General features: G+C 47.5%; 1 protein-coding gene across 2 annotated transcripts in view; it reads right to left on the bottom strand.

Annotated features, from left to right (window-relative positions):
• The window catches only part of mgat5 (alpha-1,6-mannosylglycoprotein 6-beta-N-acetylglucosaminyltransferase), a 46,324-nt gene that overhangs the window by 3,232 nt on the left and 28,254 nt on the right, over nt 1–14,838 (bottom strand). For both annotated transcript variants that reach the window (XM_068719496.1, XM_068719495.1), the window contains 5 exons: nt 6,220–6,369; nt 1,754–1,900; nt 1,556–1,672; nt 363–437; nt 4–161 (listed from right to left, as the gene is read on the bottom strand). In XM_068719496.1, coding sequence (XP_068575597.1) covers nt 4–161; nt 363–437; nt 1,556–1,672; nt 1,754–1,900; nt 6,220–6,369 — 647 coding nt within the window. The remainder of the gene's footprint in view (nt 1–3; nt 162–362; nt 438–1,555; nt 1,673–1,753; nt 1,901–6,219; nt 6,370–14,838) is intronic.

The following is a 14,838-nucleotide window of genomic DNA, read 5'->3' as shown; positions in this document are numbered from 1 at the left end:
CACCTGGCCAGGTCCTTGTCCTTGTTGAGGTGTTGGAAGAAGGAGGGCTCACAGATGAGCTGCTCCTCCTGACACACCTGCTTGCAGGTGCGTCCCGGCTCGGCCATCTTCACCTGCAGGGCGCTGAGGGGGGGCCACATCACCTGGCCGTGGCAGAAGTCCTGACAACACAACACGGAGTCACACGACCGGACACGCAGTCATTCCATCTCGTATGACGGAGATAATGAAACGATAACGTGCATTAATATTACAGATCCTGAATGCAAAGATAATAAGAATGATGATATTGACAGAGAAGCTTAACAGCTAGTTGTTCTGCGTTCTAGTGAGTGCCCCTCTCTAGGGTTCCGTGTCATTACCTGGTTCTCAATGAAGGCGTTGACTCTCTGCAGCATCCCCTCACAGGTGAACTCATAGGGCAGGTAGGGCTCAATCTGATCGCACAAACACAAAGACAGACTGGTCAGAGACGTGTGTGTGTGTGTGTGTGTGTGTGTGTGTGTGTGTGTGTGTGTGTGTGTGTGTGTGTGTGTGTGTGTGTGTGTGTGTGTGTGTGTGTGTGTGCCCATCGACCTCCACGGACTCTGATTTAGGGAAACTTCAAACGAGGAGGACCAACAACCGAAGCCTTTGTTGTCGGCACGAAGTCACTCGCATGCTTTCTCTATGTCTTTGTGCGAGGGGAGGAAGATGAGGAGGGGGGAGGAAGATGAGGAGGGGGGAGGAAGATGAGGAGAGGGGAGGAAGATGAGGAGGGGGGAGGAGGGGAGCCGAGCCGGAGCCTGGTAGGCTGCAACTCGCCACGGATCACAGAACACATGAGGGTCCGCGGGCTCGTCCAGTGAACAAGGCCATTGTTCCGAGTCGCTCGGCGGAGCACTACACGACACGAGGTCCCGGCCCTTTAAATATGCATGGGCCTGGACGGGAAGACGGAACTGGATCTCTCTCTCTCTCTCTCTCTCTCTCTCTCTCTCTCTCTCTCTCTCTCTCTCTCTCTCTCTCTCTCTCTCTCTCTCTCTCTCTCTCTCTCTCTCTTTGGGTTTGAGGAAACGGTGACAGCTGACACCAAACGATCACTCCAGACAGTTACCTGCAGACTCATTGATAGTGCAGTCATTAGTTGCAGGTCCATTGCAGTATAGGTCCTGTATGTATATACAGTATGTATGTATATACAGTATCTGGCCAGCCTCACTGATGTACCTCGAACATTAGCAGTTTTCATCATTTATATCCCTTTTTGTTGTGCATTAACTTTATCTTCTGTTTGTTTTCTAAAGCACTTTTCTTTTTCTTCACTTCTTCATTTACATCATCTATTAATGCATTCACTTTGCATTGGAGCTGAAACAACTAGGGGCCTTAATCAGTTAGTCAATCAACAGAAAATGAATCATTGTTTCAGCTACTAAACTATGTGCTGTTCTCTTCCTTTGCTTTTCATGATAGTCAATTTAATAGTTTAGTTTTTTTGGCTGTTGGTCGGACCAAACGAGGATTTTCAATGTGTCAACTTGCGCTTTTGGGGAATCGTGATCTCTATGTTCACCTTCTGGCTGAGGATGGAGCGGATGGCCCCCTCCACCTCCACAGAGTTCTCGATGTCCACCGTCCACACGTGGGGCTGGCCGATGTACACCTCAGCGTACGGGTGCTGAGAGGTCAGCTGCAGACGACAGCGAGAGAGAGAGAGAAGAGGTTAGAGTCACATGATCGGCAGAGTAAAAGACGCCCGTGAGCTCCTCACCTCTCTCAGCGTGGGCTTTCCCTTGAAGAAGTCCGTGTTCTTGCTGCTCTTCGGTGGGCTGAATTTGGGGTTGAGGAAAGCGCAGCCGTTGGCGATGGCCTCCAGGGGGGCGGGACCCTCGTAGGGGAAGGACAGACCCACGAACAACTGCAGTGGAGAGAGAACATGTTGAGATTAGCCTCCACCAGACGGTGTGATAAAAAGCTACAGAAGCCCACCGGCCGCGTTGAGGAGTTTCTGATGTCTGCTGATAGCAGCAGTTAGTCCTCGTTGAAACAAAACCTCCCATGTTATCAGCACAAAATACAGCCGAGGCAGCACTTTCTCCAGAAAACAAGGGAGGAAACACCAGCAGGATAAAATGAGGACACCGCTCTAATGATTATCCCTCTCAAAGGGTGCTGGATGTGTGGTGGTGAGGAGGAGGGAGCACCGATGGGACGGACCGCTTTATTATTATTATTATTATTATTATTTATCTACCTGCAGCCCCTCGTCACCAGTTGCACACGTCTACCACTTGTGACCGCTGATGTTGTGGAGCAAGACGAGGCAATAATAAAGAGAATTAAGCACAAGCATGAAGGATATTTGTTTTAAAAACAAAAGTCAGGTATGAACCTTGAACCAGGATTTGCTGGATTTACGCATGTTAGGGAGGGATGTTTTCACTTCGTCACTTTGCAGTCAATACTGTACTTCTGAAGAACAAGCTGGGGCTCTATTAACGAGGTCACTCCTCCCGGATGGGGAGAGCAAATATTTGCGGGGCAGCTTGTCCACATGAGCGTGGGACCGGGGCGGGGGAGGGGCTCGTTTGCTGGAGGGCTACAATAGCCAGTCTGTCTGTGTGTGTGTGTGTGTGTGTGTGTGTGTGTGTGTGTGTGTGTGTGTGTGTGTGTGTGTGTGTGTGTGTGTGTGTGTGTCGGATACACTCGAATAATCAGACCTGGGTTGTGATTTTATGCTCCTTTTAACTCGTGTGTGGACGTTACTCAAACGTTTCTGTTTAACATCTACAGCCTTATGAGCGGCAGAGTTCTGCCAACAGGTGGCAGCAAAGCTCTGTTCTTCTTCTGTGTGTGTGTGTGTGTGTGTGTGTGTGTGTGTGTGTGTGTGTGTGTGTGCGGCGGCGGGGGGGGGGGGGGGGGGGGGGGGTGAAGGAGAAGCAGTGCTGTAGGAGGAACGACTGACGCCTGCGTCTCCTGTGTGACTGTAGGAGATTGAAAAAGAGGAATCGATAAGAATCCTTTCCTTCATCTAGAAGCTCCTCGTTAGCGCGCTTTAAAGCAGTTTTGGGTCTCCAATGTGCAACGCAAGGCTTAGTGCCGAATGACGTCCTGCTTGTAAGATCCGAGCCGCGGTTCTATTGGCTGGTCCTGCCCGAGTGGACACTCGTACCCCGACCCACTGACGAACGTAATCCTGCTCCTACACGCACAAGGACGACTCACTGGTACTTTGTAGATCTTCTATTAGCGCTAGAAAAACCAACTGTGTTCTTTCATATTGTATTGTGGTCTCATCATCACACGCCAGCAGTGTTTGTGATTCTCACGTGGAGCAGAAGCTCACAAAAGCTTTGTGTTCATGATTCTGTCTTTGAAGAGGGAAACTAGGGTACAAAGAGGAAGAGCTGCTAACTACATTGATGTCATATAGATATTGTGTTATTAGACTATAGAGCCTAGAGGTCTTGGATATGCTATTATGGAATAACTGTTCTATTTGTTGATTTTACCCACTTTGTCACTTTATCCAAGATCTCATTGTGTAAGTACTTTGTGAAAGCACCAATGCTCATCCCTACAATATGGATATCGACGTATTTGTTAAAAAGTATTGCGAGGTTTTGATTTTCTTCGTCATCACTCAGCTTTACAAAGACAGACGAGCAGCTATCGACCGCAGACAAACGAGAACTCCGCCTAAAAATAACTCTCTAATAAGGTGACAAACCTCCACAGCGACGTCTGCAGTAGCTGGCAGAGGATCACACCATCGACACCTGTGACTCGCTCACTGTTTATATTTGAGTTTCTGAGGTTTTCACGCACAGGATGACGAGGCTGCCAACGGTTCAGAATATAATGACAACAATGACGGAGGAAGCAGACATCACTTTAACTTCTGCTTTGCCTCACAGTTAATGTATAATGCGGTGGGGGTGAGGAGGAGCAAAGTAAGAGACGGAGACAGTCGGTACTCGGAGGGGAAGAGACGTCAGAAGAAAGTAAAGACGCGCGACGTGGCGCTCTGAAGCTTCGCCTCTTCGGCGGCGTGATCGTCGACGACGTTCCTCTGATGCAGAGCAGCGCGTCGAGAGTTTATTTCAGGAAATTCAGCTTGAGGGAAAATCAAAGGTCAGACGCCAACAACAACACCCTCTTCCTCTTCCTCTTCCTCTTCTTCTTCTTCTCAGAAGAGCCTCTGCACTCGCAATGCTTTCACAATCCGCTCTGTCAATAGTTAAACCCTGCGAGGCCAATTAGCTCAGGCAGTCTGGCTGCAGGTAACAGTGAGCGCGTTGAAAGCCGGGCCTACACCGCCTCCTGTTCTCCCGTGGCTAAACTGTTGGGCTCTTGTGGGATTTAATTGGCCGTCCCCCCCCCCCCCGTTTTTGGCTTTTCCACGCAGAACCTGCATGTAATGAGAGGATGTGGGAGTTTATGCAGTGATAGTTAACCTGCGATCCAGCACTGTGTGAGTGTTGCTCCCCTTTAGTCTTCAGCAAGTTGTTTTCAACGCTTCTGTGATCTGCTCCACTGCTGAATACACCTTTTAGCTTTTCTCCGTCAGCACCTCCGACACCACCAAGTCCTCGGTTTTAGCTGCTCCGCACAGCCAAGCGTCGCATGCTGAGAATCTCTAGAACCGTGTGAACCGTGTGAACCGTGATCTGTGGCTCTTTTGAACTTGGAATGTCTGAAGTCTGCCTCTCCTCTCTGATGAGAAGGCATCTGGTTTCAGAGGCTAAAGAAATCGAAGCTCCCTCCCACCTGATTCTCCTGAAAAGGATGCCGACCGGAGCCAAAAGACAGACTCCATCTTTCAATGCTTTGGGACAATGTTTTTTTTTTTTTTTTTTGAAGACCAAGTCATTTTAATCTCATTCTCCCTATGGCAACAGGCAGCTCCATAAAAGTTAATGAAAATTCACTCCCTGCAGTAGTAACCGAGCGTCAGCTCCAAGGCCGAGGAGCACATCATTATCCATTAACTGCATCAGTTTGCAGTGTTACAGGTTGTGCGTTATCTCCTCTCTGTTTGGAAGCCGGTCTCGGACGCTATCGGCGTTTTAGCTAAAGTTAGCAGCTCCACTTTTAATTGGATTTGGGGAGCCCTAGCTAGCTATACCCAAGAAGGCCTTACGCTAGCGTGTCAACTAGTTCTACACTGCAATACAAAATCAATGTGGTTCCTTTGTTTCCCGTTGTTCTACGTGGATCATCAAGTGTTGCCTCGAGCCTCAGTGTTTTAGCACCTGGAGCCCTTCAGTAGCTTTCAAATGAGACATGGTGAAGCCTTAACAAGTCAGCCAGAGAACGACTCTTCAACCAGTTTATGGAACTAATGCTAGCTTAATTAATAGCTCAAATCTGCTAGCGTCAGTTGGGAAAAATCAAAGGTTGTCTGCTAAATTAGTATGAATTTTGACTGGGTTTTTCAGGCGTTATTTAAAACTACTTATGTTTGCATTTATTGTTTAGTTTCTGTTCTATCAGCTTCAGAGTTCAGCAGTAAAGGATTCACACCAGAGAGTCTTACGTCAGTTCGAGGTGACATGCTCTCCATGTTTCACACAAAAGCTATTTTGTGTGAAACGGCTCGACACACAGTCGGCGAGCGTGTAAAGTGTCTCTACAACCCCGGCCCGGCTTCAGCCTCTGTGGCTGCGTCCTTGTCTTTGTGGATGAGAGCGGTTTCAGTGGTGAGAGGAGGAGACAAGTCCTGACGTGAAAGGAGAAGTGCTTCTGTGGAAGGACTGAGACAAACTACAACCCGTCTCTTTCAGAAGACACAAAGAGAGTCTTTTCTCCAAACACCCAGCGTCTCTTTTAGGGATCCAAGTTGAACTTTTTACTCTTATTTACTCGCACTTAAATGTGCTTCAGTTATTGCTTACTCTTTGTATTTAGACATAAGTGGGTCGTTATTATTATGTTACTCAACATTGCCATTTGTAAATCTGTTATATCTGAGCTATCCCTTTTTATTTTCAGTGTCTCACACAGCGATCACCATCAGAGCAGGTTTTTACGTCCTCTGTACTGAAAGACGGGCCGTGATTTGTGAAAAGACGCAGCGTGTCCTCAATATGCTGCAGGTTAGCTGGACCACAGATCCAGGGAAAAGCGTGGGAGTCGGTTTGTGGCTTCCTCTGCCGTCTAATAAGCACCGTACTCTGACACTATTATTTCCCAGAGGGGTCGTGTTTTGTTTTTTTTACAGCTGGGCAGTCTCACCTTGGTTTCTCGGAGGAGGAACTGCAGGTCTCGGCCGCTCAGGATGCCGTGGTTCTTGACGTAGCTCGGGAGGTGCACGGTGCTGGTGCCGTGCACGGTGCCGTGGACCTCCATGTAGCTGTGGATGTTGTCGAGGTATTTCTTTTTGTCCTGGAACAGACGGGGAGAAACATTCAGGTTATTTTATTAAAAGAGGTCCACAAACCACAATCCTCCTGGAAACCACAGTGGAGTCCTGGAGTGAACCGTTCTGGGTTACATCCTTTGAGCGGGGATCAGGATCATTACTTTTGTTATGTGGCCCGGTGAACTTTTGTTCGAGCTACCTGACTGACCATCTGGCCACAAAGGCAGGCGGAGCTAAAAATATCCCTGTATGAGGAGCATCGGTGCACACGATACCCTGCTGTTGTTAAAGTCTACCTGATCCGTCAGAGAGGTCTGACTCCTTTAAACCAGAAGTCAAGTCCAACGCTACCCGGCTGATGATCAATCTGTTTAAATTATATCCACCGTGGCGAAAACACCAGTGAGGTCGAAAGCGATCATCTTTTTTATGCTCCCAAAATAGATGTTTTTAATAGTATATTTCTTTCTGCCAAACGGTGCGCTTTCATCTTCAAGGGCACCTTTAATGTTCCCCAGTATTTACTGCCGCCGTTGCACTTTGCCGCCGCTTTCTTTCACGCGTTTGCAGGATTAAGAATTCCGTCCGCGTGGCGACCGTCCGCGTGGCGACCGTCCAGCGGGCCACTGAGGCAGAAATGCAAATGATATAGAAGATGTTGTAAAGTACTAATAGTGACTCGAGGGTTTTGCGTGGGTTGGGGCTTAAGCAGACCGTGCAGCAAAAATGGTAAAATGTCATAATGGCGTCCCCTAAACGCGTCGACCGACTTGAAACATCAGGCCAACAGTTTCTTGGACCGGCCCCTGACGCGTTTACTTGAAACGTCTTTTCAGTTTTCCTGGCGATCGCCATCAAGTTTGGTCGTAGGCGCCCCGCAGGAGCCTCCGTTAAAAGGCCTTTGATGGTCCCCGCGCTGAGAGTCACAGCAGGCCTTTGGTTTTCAAAAAACGAGGACATGACTGCCGCACAACCTCGCCAAGTCTGCACACAGAACGCTCCTGTGTCTCCTGCGCCAAATGCAGCGCAAAAACCCCGTCCTGTTGAGCCGTACTGAGCACAGTGACGCGTACAGCAAAAGCTCTTCAGGGAGGCAGTGTAGAGGAAAGCTGGCCGTTTACTCCACAACGACAGGATGCCTCAAAGGCACCTTTCACAGTACGTTCACTCACACACACACACACACACACACACACACACACACACACACAGTGGAATATTATCAATTACTAATAATTTCAACAACACTTTATTTTTAAAAGCTACCTGTTTCAAACTCACACACAACTCCTACACACAAGGCTTTGAAACTGTTCTGCCTCATGGACGTGTGTGTGTGTGTGTGTGTGTGTGTGTGTGTGTGTGTGTGTGTGTGTGTGTGTGTGTGTGTGTCTACCTCAGTGCTTCCTTTTGGGGCTTAAATTTCAGGTAGCTGCTCGTCAGCGTCCCTGGAGGCCCGACTATCAGATGCCTCCAGCCAGCCTGCTGTAACTAAAGCAGCCTGGTGTGTTTATGTGTGTGTGTGTGTGCATGTGTGTGTGCGTGTGCGTGTGCGTGTGTGTGTGTGTGTGTGTGTGTGTGTTTTTTAGAGAGAGACAGAGGGAGAGAAATGAAGTCCTAATTAGAAGGTGAAATCACTACCCTGTAATCTTTTCACTCTGGGGAGCTGAGCTAGGATTTATGTGCATGTGTGTGAGGGGATTTAAAAATGAAGGTTGCAGGTAGGCAACTGAAAAGGACAGACAGAGACACACACACACACACACACACACACACACACACACACACACACACACACATAGTTGTTCCACTTTTACATCAGCTGATTGGAAATGTACAAGAAGCGTCTGACACACGCATTTTGAAGTCCACCTCTCGTTTTAAAACCAGCACCAAAGGCCTCGCTTAGATTCTGGAGCGGAAAAAAAACACATTACTAAAAGAAAGACATCCTAAAGTCTCTTAAGGCAGCAGGATGTGTGTGATGTGTGTATTATGACCGCTTGAGTGGCTCTCTCTCCGTGTGTGTGTGTGTGTGTGTGTGTGTGTGTGTGTGTGTGTGTGTGTGTGTGTGTGGAGAAGAGGAACATAGATTGCCGTGACCCTTCCAGGCAGTCCCTGTTGTACACAAAGCTTCACGGTCAGAGGGCATCACTCGCCCGGTTCTCTCTGGAGCATGGTCACTCACACACACACACACACACACACACACACACACACACACACACACACACACACACACACACTTGTGATGGAAAAGAGAACAACCTAGAAACGCATTGAGAGATGTACAAATCCCAATTGCTGAAACCGCGTGACAGAAATACCGAAGTAGGACAACATGTTGTCATTTTTAGATCCGTTGTGGATTTTCTTTGCAGTTCATTATCCTGTCTTGGCTGTCAGCACACCGTGAAAAGAAGTTACGCGTCGGTAACACTAACTGGTGTGAAGACGGGCCGTTAACGTCACAGGACACTTTATTCCCCCTGTGTCCTGTGTCCTCGGACAGCCCGCGTGGATCCTTGTGCGTCTCCGACCGCACGCAACGAGCGATCTGAAAGCAGGGAGCGGATCGATTGCGGCAGCCTTGTACGGGAGCACGCGCTCGAGGGAATAGCTGCTTTTAGCTGGAGAGGTTGATTGAAGCAGGAGGAGGAGGAGGAGGAGAGTTTTATGACCTTGTAAATCAGAGGGAATTTGTAAACCCCGGCTCGGAGTGGAAACAGGAGAGGCGGCGGCTGCATGCTGACGGGGGGGGGGGGCAGAGGGATGGGTGTCCGGGGAGGAGAGCTCACAGGCTGAGAGACGCGAGGAAATAAAGGTAAAGAAGGTTGACACAAACAGCTAACCTGCTATTGATCCGTCTTCATGACCGCTAGCATTCCAGCACTCGGTTTATTAACAAGAAACGAGTCGGACGTTGCAACAGATCCATGTACCGCAGAGCCGATTAATGAAAGCTCTCACGTGTCTGTCTGCGGCCTTGCTGGCAGCTCGACAACGACAACGAGTACAGGTACCGTGGCAACGACGCTCGCCATCTTAGTTCACATTTGAACTGTTTCACGTGTATCTTCAGTAGCACGCACTTTTCCTCACAACATCTAGTTTCACTGATTATTGTCTTAATTATTTTCACCCTCCCTTCTGTGTCAATACAGGAATTATTGTAGGAATTGTTTGCATAATGAACGGTTGACAATATAGTGTGAGGCAGAGCTTGTGTCTGAGCCCGATAACTGTTGTTTTCATGTTCTATTTATGTTCTTTTGCACAAAGCAATACACCTTGATCCCGTCGATGTGTCAGATAACATTACTGACTGTTCGTCGGTCTACAGCAGCCTTTTACTGCGACCGTCTCTCTATACGTTTGTTTAGGGGCGGAGCTGCAGGGCTGGAGAGCAGATTTTGATGTTTCAGCGCTTTCTCTTGACATGTAGTGATGCAGCAGATTCATCTCGCTTTACTGCACATTTCAACGGAAACGATCCACTTCTCCGTCCGCGTTCATCCAATTCTGTCTCCGTCGTGTTCATTCCTCACGTTCCTCATCAGCGGAATAGTTTCGGAGTCTACTGCAGTAAGACGAAAAAAGACGAAAAAAGAGCTTTTGCCCTCATCGGAATGCAGACAGGTGCACCTGGTTCGACTTACTCAAACTGCCTGTCGACATCAAACGCACCTCTGATCGTCTTCCCACCCGAAATGATTTCCAACTGACAGACTCTGGAAGCCCGAAACTGGAAAATTCACTCCACCCATTCTTCAGAGGAAAAACAACACACACACACACACACACACACACACACACACACACACACACCTCTGCAGTGTTGTCATAATGTTGAGCCAGTCAGAAATAACGGTAGAGATTAATTTGAAGTGACAGCAATTGTTCTTCTGGCACACCGGGGCCGAGTCCTGTTGAGTTGCCTCTGATGAAAACCCAACATTTCCTCATTCTGTTGCTTCAATATAAAAGAAATTCATTGCATACTAAATGTGTTTTATCGCTGAATTAGCACGGCGTTGTTAGCGGCTATTCTTCAATACAAAACAAGTCTTCTAATACTGCAGGGAGGAAGAGTGAGCAGCAAAAAAAAATAACAGGGGACTTTATAGGAAATTAAGTCCATTAATCCACCGTTTTACAGCTGCCACTCCTTTGACCGCGAAATATATCCGACCGCTATCGACCCATCACAGAAGTCTCATTTAAAAGGACTTCTGACAGACGCACGTGTAAATAAACACCTGAACGGATGCACTTTAAAAACCCATTAGACGGATACCGAGAAATCACCAGGGGAACATGGGTGGTGAGTAGTATCCAGAAGCGCTTGGAGTGCAGTCAGGAGATGTTATTTACCTCGACGCCCTCCCACGCCCCATTAGACATAACGCGGTGTCCTGTCGGAGTTCGGTGGCCGGCCAGAGCGTGTAGAAAGTTAAAAGCAGAGGCCATGATTATTCGTCGTAGCTGCTAGACTCGATCTCTCGCTGTTACTTGCTGGCGTGCTCTCGCATTTGTTGGTTGCTTCCCTCATGAATCTGGATAGTTCATTTACTGCTTCTGTGACTGACCAGCGAGGGAAGCGGCGTTGACGTTCATGTTGCTCGTCCTGCTTGTGCTCAATAAAATCGACGCAGATGGAACAGAACGCACTTCGGGGTCGTTCTGAATCCAGGCGAGGTCGGCGTGTCCCCGTGATGAGAGAGGACAATGACTCATCGTGATTCATCGTTCCTGGAGACTTCTGTCTCTTTTTTCGACGACGAGATTTGATATTGTTCCTGCTTTTTTTTTTGCGGCTTTCAAATTTGACTCTTTAGCTGACATCACGTATTCGTCAAATGTCAACTCGATTGCTTTCAGCGACGACATGTCAACAGTTTGACTGCTTTTACCTCTTCTTTGACTGAGTTTATCGGCCTTTAATGCTTACACTTCAACTGAGACTTGGCACCCTTTCAGATCCTCACCTTTGAACTACAATAACACCTTCTTGCAGGTCCCACATCGTTCACACCCACTGCAACTGCTTACGGCGCTTACACTTCAGCTAACACTTCAAATCTGCTTTCGGTTTATACACTTGTGGTTGTGGTTCATTTCCTTCATCCGGCTCAATTCATCACCGACACACAACGGACATTTCAACTCCTTTCAGTGCTTGAATCAACTCAATCTTTGACTTTGACAAACTCACGCTTCAACTTCGTTCAGCTCTTCCTTTTTAACTTCAACTTTCGTATTTGTTTTTCAACTCCCACTTTACCTTCGTTTAGTATTTCAAATGGTTCAAGTGCAAATGTTCAGCAGTGAGTCTTCAGAAAAATACATAGAATGTAAATAAATACAAATGTGCATCTTCTATACTACAGATAAATGAAATTAAATGTATATAACAAAATACATTTAACACTACAGATCTGAGTTTCAAAATAAAGGCGCAAACGGCACCTTCTGGAAATATCTTGAGCCTAATTCAACAAAACATCTGTGACAGGAAGAGTCGATTCAATAACCGCAATAACATTTCCCCGCTCAGATCCAGCAAACGTCAAATTCAGGTTCCTAGCCTGCCACTCAGGCTGCTCTAACGGCACGAAGGACTGCTTCATCAGATCAGACGAGCAAAAACTACAGACGCTGTAATCGACTCGGTTATCAATCATGAAGGAGGACCGCAACACATTGTTGTGTGTTTGTGAGCCTGCAAGGCTAGAGTGTGGGACGGTTGCCCTTGCTGCTCTGCATACGGCAGCTCGGTGTGTGTGTGTGTGTGTGTGTGTGTGTGTGTGTGTGTGTGTGTGTGATTGTGTGTGCGGTTTGTCATTCTTCATCACGTCCTCTGATCTGCTGCCAACGGCCCGCGGCTCTCTAACTCCTACTCGTTCTCACCTTTCTCCACGCTCCCTTCTGCCTCGTCCGACGCTTTCTTACACGCTGACAAACACGCAGCGATTTAATGGAGATGTTTCTTTAATTCAATCTCCACCAGTTAAGAGATGTAGATTAAGATATAGAGACTGAGTGACGCAAATATATTCATTTTGTAATATCTGTTTGTGCAGTATGTGTGTGTGTGCGGATGGAAAGAGAGACAAAGAGAGGGAGAGAAAAGACTCTGCCTCACTCTGCCTTTTCCACTCCTCCAACTCCAACTGGGTTGCTATGGAAACGGCTGGTCAGGCCATTTTATTTTCGGGTCTCGCCAGCAAAATAATGACTTGCCATCCCGGTGCTTCCTCCCCCAGGATTTCGACCCTTCCCCCGTTTCATGAATATGCAGTAATGTATAATCTCAGCTAGACTGACCTCACGGCGGGGCATGAATTGTTCTTTGTCGTACCAGAATGTGTGTATGTTAGCTGATATAAAACTATAAACCTGAGAATATGCAAAGCCCCTGAATAGATGGACATATTATCTTCAACACCATTTCTCACGGAAAAGGAAACCCCAAAGCGTCACTATCATTTTTCCCCCCCTTTTGACATCTAGCGGTGCCGGTGTTGATAAAACCAGTCCTTAAAAAAAAAAAAAGTGTCTGAATGAGAGAATGCGTGTGTGTGGGCGGGTGATTACTCAGTCTGCTTCACACACACACACACACCGGTTCGCTCCGTACACCGGTGGGATGAGAGCGACCCGAGCACCTCTGCATACTGATCAGGTGGAGAGAGGGGGGGGGGCCTTTCGACAGGGAGACCATTACTCGCCTAACCCACATTAACCCCTCCAAATTAAAGGCGCTCGGCTACTGAACACCTTCTGTAACGACGCCGGCTCGGGCGCTCTGATGGGTCCGGGTTTGGTCAACACATCTCAACGTCCAGAGTTCCTCCAATGTTATTTTTACAGCTCAATAAAGGAAAGAAAAAATGGGACAAGACTACGATGGAAATTCCGCTTGCGGGTTCCAAAGTCTGTAAAATCTTATCTAGCCTAAAGTTTCTTTTCATTTACTTTATGATGCCTGTAAAGCAGACGATAAAAAAGGCCCACATGTGAAGTTATAAACATTGTTATTAGTTGTACAAGAAGCTTTCTGAAAAGAACTGGGTTTTAGGGGGCAGTTATCGAGAGGCTGGACTTTGCATGTGTTGCTTCACTGGAGCACTTCCTGTTCAGTTTGAGTTACATTGGCTGCCAAGAAAGCACTCCTTTTCCATTATTTCTGAATTCTTATATATATATATATATATATATATTATATAGGTACAGTGACAGTGGTAAAAACAAGGGTGGTAAGAAAGAGGATTCTTCGGCACCGGTGTCGGGGCTGAAAGGAGATTTATTTAAATTGCCTCATTTTAAAAAGCTGACTGCACCTTGCTCAAGTGTTAGTTGGTGAGTCTTCAGATCATTAATTAATTAAACCCACAACCTGAATATAATTCCATTGCGAGTCTTACCTTCACGCGAGAAATAGATTTCTTAAAGTGGTTCCCGGTTTGTGTTTCAAACGGGGGACGCATCGCGTTTAAATGAAGCCTCTGGAGTGCAGAGAAACGGATCGAGAGCGCTCTAAAAGGACGAAGGAGGGGAAAAAGGAGGAAGCTCGTTATCAGTCGGCTCCAAAATGGCCCTTTAATTAAAAGCAGGAGGTAATGAACACGCCTGGGGGTCTGATTGGCAACTAATGCCCCCCCCCCCCCCCCCCCCCCCCTCCTCCTCTTCTGCCCTTTTAAAGCTCGGCTGCTGTGTGTTCTCTGACTCAGCAGCTACCTGTGGATTAAAAAGACACAACTTTGGATTTAGAGCCTTACAACGTGGCTTTGAAATTTAAATGAATACGTTTTAAGATTAACTTTTAAATTTAGACTGCGTTGTTGTTGCTGGTAATGTTTTCCTATTCCACTTTAAACGGCCTCTGGTTGGATCATTCACTCAGAACAAAGATTTCAAGTTTGAAAGATGGGCGTGCGAGTCATCCAAGGGAACAGTTAAGAGCCCTTGATCTCCTCTCTGCTCATGTGCAAAGCCAATGAGTTGGTGAAGTTAGGTAAAGCCAGGTGGAAGGAATCTTGACTGGCTGACGTGACAGTATTTGCAGATCATTTACGGCTTATTCGATCCTACACATCTTAATCACGCCGCCTTGATGTAAGACGCCATTTTGCGTCGCGCGCACGTTACTCGAAGAAAATTTTCTCTCGCAAGCGCCTCTTATCGTTCCACCGAGTTCCTCCGTCAGACGTCCGGAGAGAGAGAGAGATCCGTCAGTCGGATCCGGGCGGAACCCGCTCTGAAACGTACGCGGCGTCGGGCAGAAAAGCTCATCGAGGCGCGGCCCAGTAATCCCAAAGCAGCCGCGGCACGCCAAACAATGAGCAAATCTCTCCAAGTCTGCGAGTCGTCTTTTTGTGTGTGTCTGGGATACAGTAATCCCTCGGTCTCTGTGCCGCAGTGTGAGCATGCATTTGAATATATTAGAAAAACTTCACGGAGAGGGCGATGAGCTCCTAAACCGGTTTCTC

Source organism: Cebidichthys violaceus, unplaced genomic scaffold, assembly GCF_023349555.1.
Source record: "Cebidichthys violaceus isolate CVI_PGR_0920_01 unplaced genomic scaffold, fCebVio1.0.p SCAF_24, whole genome shotgun sequence".
Taxonomy (NCBI): Eukaryota; Metazoa; Chordata; class Actinopteri; order Perciformes; family Stichaeidae; genus Cebidichthys; species Cebidichthys violaceus.
This window is presented reverse-complemented; position numbering and strand designations above follow the sequence as displayed.